Here is a 7,500-nt window from a genome sequence, read left to right on the forward strand (position 1 = left end):
TTAAGATAAAGAATGCAAATTATAATATAATTTTTCCATCATCAAATTATGAGCAAAGATTACAGTTATGTCAGTATCAAAATAAAAATAAAAGGGGTTGTATCTTTTGCTAACCTTGCTGTGCAAATCTAAAAAAAGAGTAAATTATCATAAATCAAATTACATGTAATCTAATCCAAGAAATCAAATGTATTGGGTGCGTATTTTACCTGAGATGGTGTGTATCCAGACATTTTGAAGGCAGACACAACTAATGGCAATTCAGTCTGCAACAATAGTTCAATGTTGTGGGCGGTGCTAGAGAAAAGAGGCGGGATTCCACTGGCTTTGAGACTGGCAGGCAGAAGCTAATTGAATGACAATTTCAAATTGAGATTATGGCTGAGTGTGTTATAAAGCAAATTTTCAAGACTTAGTCAACAACACTTAAGTAAGAGATTTATTGAAAGTCAGTGTATTACCGAGCAATGGGTCCCCACAAAAATGGAATATTTTTTAATGTTTAAACAGAGAAATGAAATTTAATAAATGCCATCTTCCATAGAAAGAAAATGCATTATTTCACTTTCTACAAAAAATTCCAACCAGGGCTTGCGCAAAACACAAAGTCTAATTCTCTGACAAGGACAACACATCACTGAGGGAAAAAGTAAACCAGATTTCAGGGGAATAGGAATAATAAAAGAGACATCTTGATTAGGTCTACTTATAAATTCTCCCTGACATTAAGAAGCCACAATATGGAAGAAAACAACAGATTTAGGAGGTTAGAAGAGGCATAAAGAAGGAATTAATTTAGAAACCTTCCTTGCCAATGGAGGAAGTCATCCTAAACCATTTTCATGCGAGTTCTTTTACATTCTGAGAAAAGCCTTTAAACTAAAGTTCCAAAGGATCCAAGCAATTAATATGTGTAGTAAGTAGGTGACGAATGAGATAAGGGATGGGAGGAGAAGTGGCAGTGGAGGAGGATAAGGATAAGGGAAGAGATAAGAAAGGATAAAATGTGAGCTTTATATAGAACATATCCAAGCACTTTACAAATTGTCCTTAGCAACACTTAACATGTAGGAAATAAGACGTCTCTAAGGTGCTATTATATTATTTTTTTAAAACATAAAAACACTTGAGCTTTTATATAGAGCTATACAAGGGGTCCCTAGCCAACAGAAACACTTAACATGTAGGACAAGACATGACACCTGTTAGCAATGTAAAAATTTTTCCGACAGAGACCATGCTGTTAATGGCCAGGTACTCATTTTACACCTGAGTTTAGTGAGGGAATGTGAGTAAAGAGCTTTTTTCAAGGACTCAAATCCAGGACCGAAGGAGAGTGTCATACCAATAAACCACAAAATCGTATATAGACTACGCTGTTACCATATACACTTGGGTATGGTCAGTAAAGAGCCTTTATCACCTTTGCATCATCCTACGGGACACAAGCTGAGTGCCATAGTGCCTCAAAGCAAATAAATAATGATAAAGAATTCAGTGACTTACAGAAGCATGCAATCTGGCCATCCACATGTATCCAGAAGAGCACAGGGTGGAGAAATGGTGAAGGAAAGACCAGGTCCGATCTACATTGCCATTGAAGATGAGAAAGATGGTAGCTGTAAACCAATCAAAGCCAGGGTATGTTCCTTCCAAGAAACCTTTCATTTTATTAAGGAGTTTGAATCTTTATGAGCAAAATTTACGTTGGAAAAAAATCCACATTATGTAGAATAAAACAAGTGATATCTAAATATACATCTATTTTTGGATAAAATCTTTTAGTAATCACCAGATGTTAAGTTTTATCAAATGTCAAAAAGAAATTATTTCATTTACAGTTTTGTCTGACAAAGTATCATATACACAAATCTATCACTTTATCTAATGTTATAATAGTTCAATTTTCTCTCTTTTTATTTGATTGATGTAATACCGTTAAGAATTAAGAAATAGAAGTGACGAATCTTCCAAAAATTAAACTTTTTTCGTATTTTATAACAATTCAACAAAACTGTTGTGAGTCATCTTGACAAGTTAGAGTAAAAGACAATCTATAGCCAAACATCAAGTTCTGTTTCAGAAAACATCTCACTTTTGGAGGGGAAAAAACAAACATACCAAAGATTATAAGAAAACACAAGTTGCAATATAGACACAAAGGAAACAATAAATGTTCATAGTAGGTACCACAATAGACGTCATTTTTGTGGCCGAAAAAAAACCTATATATTTTGCATCACGCGTGGAGAAAAGGACTATTTTTAAATCGGGTCATTCAACCATTCATACCTCGGCCATTAAAAAAACGTACAGAGCTAAGTTTGGTATTGTCTTAAAGAGGAAGGTTTCAGCTTTATTCCTATGCCACTTCAAAAATAAAAAATGGACATTAAAGGTTCAAAAATGCCGTTTTAAAACTTTACAGCAGCTAAAAATCCCGACATATTATTTAGGGTAGCCCTATTCGTCCTTAAGGTCGAATAGCATCAACCGCCATTGCCGTCCGTAAGGACAAATAGTGTTGCTTGCACTATTCGTACTTCACACTACAGCTGGGCACTATTCTGTTTCTGTTTGTACTGAGATAGATTCGATTCTACGTAATTACATGATATATCCGTATCGTCTTAAATTTTTTGTTAGCGAGTCAAATAATCATTTGAGTGTATGTGTGTAGGTGTGTGTGTGTGCGTGTATGTGTTAGTTTTGTGTGTGTGTGTGGGGGGGTGTTTTTTTTTTTTTTTTTTTTTTTTTTTTTGGGGGGGGGGGGGGTTGTTTTTGTTTATTTTGGTTTTCTTCTGGGATTTTTTTTCCAGAATGGTGATCGTTTCCTTATTTGGAACTATTATCGTGTTCTCCTTTTGGCAAGTATCCTATTCAAATGCCTGCTCGAAAATTTGGGTTGGTTGGGCACAGAGGAAGATTCGTCAGGTATTCTTTTCTTTTTTTCTTTTCTTTCTTTTTTTGGTGGTGGGGGGTAATTTTTTTTTCTTCTTCTTCTTTAAAAAAAAATTATTTTTTTTTGTGTATGTGTGTGTGTGTGTGTGGGGGGGGGAGGTTGCCTTTATTACATGTTTTCTATCTATGATAGTGGTTTAACACTCAATAACTATTTGTTTTAAATGACTAGTATTAAAATTGTCAAAAATATTATATTAGTCATAGTAATATAAGCAGCCCAATAACATCAACGTATCTCTTAAGAAGCAGTTTTTTAAAAATATTATAATCTTGATAATTCAGTGAGGGCCATCAATATTGGCTTGAATTTAGCCAACATTTTTCATTTATTTGAACAATGTCGATACATGTCCTTTAACTTCAGAAAATTTTGTTATAAGTTGTACCGTCTTGAGTAGACGAGCTGTATAACAGAATTGTAGATTTAATTCACGGAGAATTCAATGAGTTAGTGGCAGTGAACGAGGTAATGGTATAGACGGTATGGAATTTAGCGGCTTTACAACACGCAAATTAATTCCAAAGCCGAAAGCACAACGTTGCATGTAATCTAATCTACATTTACGATGTCAAATATATTAAAGATTAATAAAGGACACTAATACCAAGTCCTCAATATTTTCAGTACTTCATTCGTTAGCTAATACTATTAAGTATTTGGTATCCACTTTTGCCCTGACGAGAAGTTAGAATGTCAACGGGCTGGGCTTTGAAATGTCTACGGGTTGAAACTGGATGAAATAGGATGATACAGAACATAAAAGCCCAGTTCGGCCTAAGAACAATAATTTGCCTATGTTCTTAAACTCAGAACAATGGGTTATGTTATCAGTGGTGTTGGGATTGTTATTTTGATCTGGGTAGGGGTCTATAGATAATAACACCAATATTAGAAACGTCTCTAACGTCTGATAAAGCTAAGATTACTGGCCAAAAATATATTTCTAACTTTAGTTAAAATTTGAAAAATAAAAACACGGAAATATATACATAATAAGCTTTATATATTTTAAACAATGGTTACAAGAAAAAATACACGATTTTTCTCAATAATTCTGTATTCAAACAACTTTGTATGCAAATGTTGTATTCCAGATGTGTAATTTGGCTTATCACCACTCAATGTGGTAACTCAATAGATATTACTAATACTAACTTGTGTCTATGTACGCAGTGATACAGACCTGCCAAGCATTCGACTTATTGTATTATAGTGGGATGGCAGAATACCATTTCGAAAGGGATTTGTGCTGCGTTGTAGGTTAACAAATCATCCCCATCGACGTGTAGAAATACGCAGGTCTGACATCCGAACCCACTTTTCAGCCTAGATTAACATTGTTGTATAATGGACAGTATTTTGCGTCTTTTTTTTAGATTTCCATTACAACAATGAGCCAATAAGGAAATGGGTTATCAGACCTGAAAATAAGTGCACGTCGATCCACATCAATTTAAAAACCATCACCATCACAGACAATAATCACTACCACAAGCACTTTTACAACAGCCTCATTACCATCCGAATCGATTCCACCATCATTTGCACAATATCATACGTATCAGCACCCCCATCAACATCACTACCACAGCATTATACCTACCATTACCATGGTCATATCAACTATTGCCACCACTAGCAAAAGCATAACTATCATGTCAGCCACCACCACTCCAGAAAACAATCATTTTAAATACCAATATCACAGGCGTACACCATAGCGTCACCATTGCCTTCAATGTTATCACTTCAGCTTCTTGATCATTGACACCACCACTACAAGTAAATTATGGTCGTTATCGTCCCCACCACATTATTCTTATTATCACTATCAACATCACCAATGCATCAGCTTTGTAACTACCACCACCACCACCACCATCATCATCATTTCAATCAGGGATCATCATTTCAATCACGACCATCACAAAAACAACAAAATTAACAGCAGCATCACTGCTACCACCACCACTAGCACTACTAACTACTATCACCACAACATCGACTACCACCACCAGGGCCCAATTTTATGTAAGCAGACTAGATTTAGTTATTTACTAGTCTAGTAAATGATTTGCTAGCCTTAAGCCGAGGCGGAACAGGTGACTAAAAAGTGGGATTTCATGAACGTTTTCTAGTCTCTGACTAGCGAGGCTCTTGCCGAGAAGTGGGCGTTGTTAGGACAGTGCCTAATTCAGCTATTTTGTGCTTGTAACATCAAGCTCTCTAGTACACAATGGCAAGTAAGACACCAGCCTTGATATTTTCAACGCAAAAGATTTCCAAAGAAGAAATTAGCAACACCTCCGTTCCGTTTCATAATTGAACTTACTTTTGCCGTGATTAATGAAATCACGTGATATTGACTGTCGACTGATCAGACAACAATGATGCCCATGGTCGACTGTCAATTATAAATTTAGGCCAATGAAAGTGTCAGTGAAAATCAAACAAGTTGAACTTTAAAAAAAAAAAAAAAACAACAAAAAACAACGGAAAATGTGTTCTGACGAATCACATTATTTCAGTCAGTGTCATGCCAACAGAATAATTTTTGTCTCCACTATAATTTCTAGTCGTTTGTTTTTTTGTTTTGTTTTATGTTTGTTTGTTTTTTGTTTTGTTTTTTGGTTGTTCTTTGAAGCGAACCCTTCCACTTTGAGTTTCCGTTCATTTGCAACCTGCTAACCGATTAGATTCCGGGTTTTTTCCCTAGTTTTTACTCACAAAAAAATTGTACTTTCGAAGGTCTAGCATATCTTACATTTTTTAAAAAGTAGTGACGACAATACCAGCAGGACACCTTTTGCCTCTGTCATTCGTAACCGAAGTATTTTCCTTCCGAATCGAAGCTCTCTCTTTCTAAAAATAGTTTATCGACGATATTACGTATCCTCGTAACTAGTCTCAGACTAAGCTTAAAGTCCGGCCTCAGCAATAAATGACTAAAACTTAATCAAACTTAGTCTGAAGGTGACGTGATTTTAGTCTGGGAAATATTTGGTCAGCTCACATATAATTCCATTTTTTCAAGTCCTTGGCTAAAATCAAAGACTAAGCGCTAGTCCACGTTCATAAAAACGGGCCCAGAGCGTCATTATCGCCATCATCACCATAACAAGTAACAAGGTCACCACCATCACAGAATTTCTTTAATTGCAAACTTCCGAATATTTTTTTTTATTCGTTGAAGTTGGCAGTTCTAAAATTTACAGACGGCTTAGACTTACGTACGAATAATTTTTGCGAAGGGGAATAACGGATACGATGTGACCCATTTATTATTGAAAAACTCAATGCTGCTATTTGATGTTTTTTCAATTTGTTTTTCTCCGTCCCGCCATAGGTTAAAAAAAAAAAAAAGAAAGAAAAGAAGATATCGTATAGACCGTAGACTATACAGCTTGGGTAAGAAAGGGGGGGGGGGGTTTGTTTGTTTTGTTTTTAAGGGTTTTACGGCGCTTGCAACACATTTAGGTTATATCAGCGCCAGTAAAAAGGATAGTAAAAAGTTCTAGAATTACAATTAAAGCACCCAAGAGAAAGGAAGACAAAGGGGAACTGGGAACAAATAGGGATCAGATGCAGATTCCAAGAGCAAACCATCAATGTACTTAGTTTGAGATCACCTAATAAGTCTCATCCGGACACAAGCACAAAATCCAACAAAGAGGAATACACTCAAATGCTTACATTATACATTAAAAATAACAAGCATAATAATACATAACAGAGAGATGATTTACAAGGAAAAAAATATCATCTCCCAAAACAATAACTATGCATTTGACTGTTTCCCTCCCAGCTAGGACTCAGGCCAGCGCCAGGACAAAACCAAGTAATCTCTTTCCAAGACAAAGACAGAAAGCAAGTTGGAAAACAGATATAGGGGATAGAAGACACAGCAAGTACCTCCCTGCCCACTATGGGAGGTCAGAGGGGGGGGGGGGGGGGCGTTGACAAGACTTGATAATGAGCGTGAACTAAAACATCGTTAATCATTGTCACAGTCACAGGGGGAGAGCATTTAACGAACGGGGATGGGGTGCGTGGTTTCTGTAGATGCAGAGAGAGAGAGAGAGAGAGAGAGAGAGAGAGAAGAGAGAGAGAGAGAGAGAGAAGAGAGAGAGAGAGAGAGAGAGGGAGAGGGGAGAGAGAGAGAGGGGGGGGGGGGGGGGAAGGATAAAAGATTTTAACTTTGTAATATTATTTAAATATCTATCTTTAGCAGCATTTAAAGGACAGAAAAAGTTGATAATAATAATAATAAATTAAGTGTGTGTGTGTGTGTGTGTGTGTGTGTGTGTGTGTGTGCGTGCGTGCGAGTGTGTTTGTGTGTGAGTGTTTGTATATTTGTCTAATTTCAGAAATTAATTTTATCTCATTGTATTTCATAAAAAAAATTATTTTATGAAGCGGCTGAATATAGATATGTGGAAGGTTAGATATTACAAGAGGTTTATAAAAATGAAACGAGTCTCATTTTGTTACATCACATTCTGTCGATTATACTTTCATAATTAATTTAGCTTTCG

The 7,500-nt window shown here is 36.0% G+C and overlaps 1 protein-coding gene across 1 annotated transcript in view; it reads right to left on the reverse strand.

Annotated features, from left to right (window-relative positions):
* Positions 1-7,500, reverse strand: part of LOC144976532 (protein broad-minded-like) — a 65,528-nt gene that overhangs the window by 391 nt on the left and 57,637 nt on the right. The window contains exons 31-32 of the mRNA XM_078920823.1: positions 1,507-1,661; positions 210-347 (exon numbers count right to left, since the gene is read on the reverse strand). Coding sequence (XP_078776949.1) covers positions 210-347; positions 1,507-1,661 — 293 coding nt within the window. The remainder of the gene's footprint in view (positions 1-209; positions 348-1,506; positions 1,662-7,500) is intronic.

The sequence above is a fragment of the Berghia stephanieae genome, chromosome 7 (genome assembly GCF_034508935.2).
Source record: "Berghia stephanieae isolate SIO BIC M18660-M18661 chromosome 7, UCSD_Bste_1.3, whole genome shotgun sequence".
Lineage (NCBI taxonomy): Eukaryota > Metazoa > Mollusca > Gastropoda > Nudibranchia > Aeolidiidae > Berghia > Berghia stephanieae.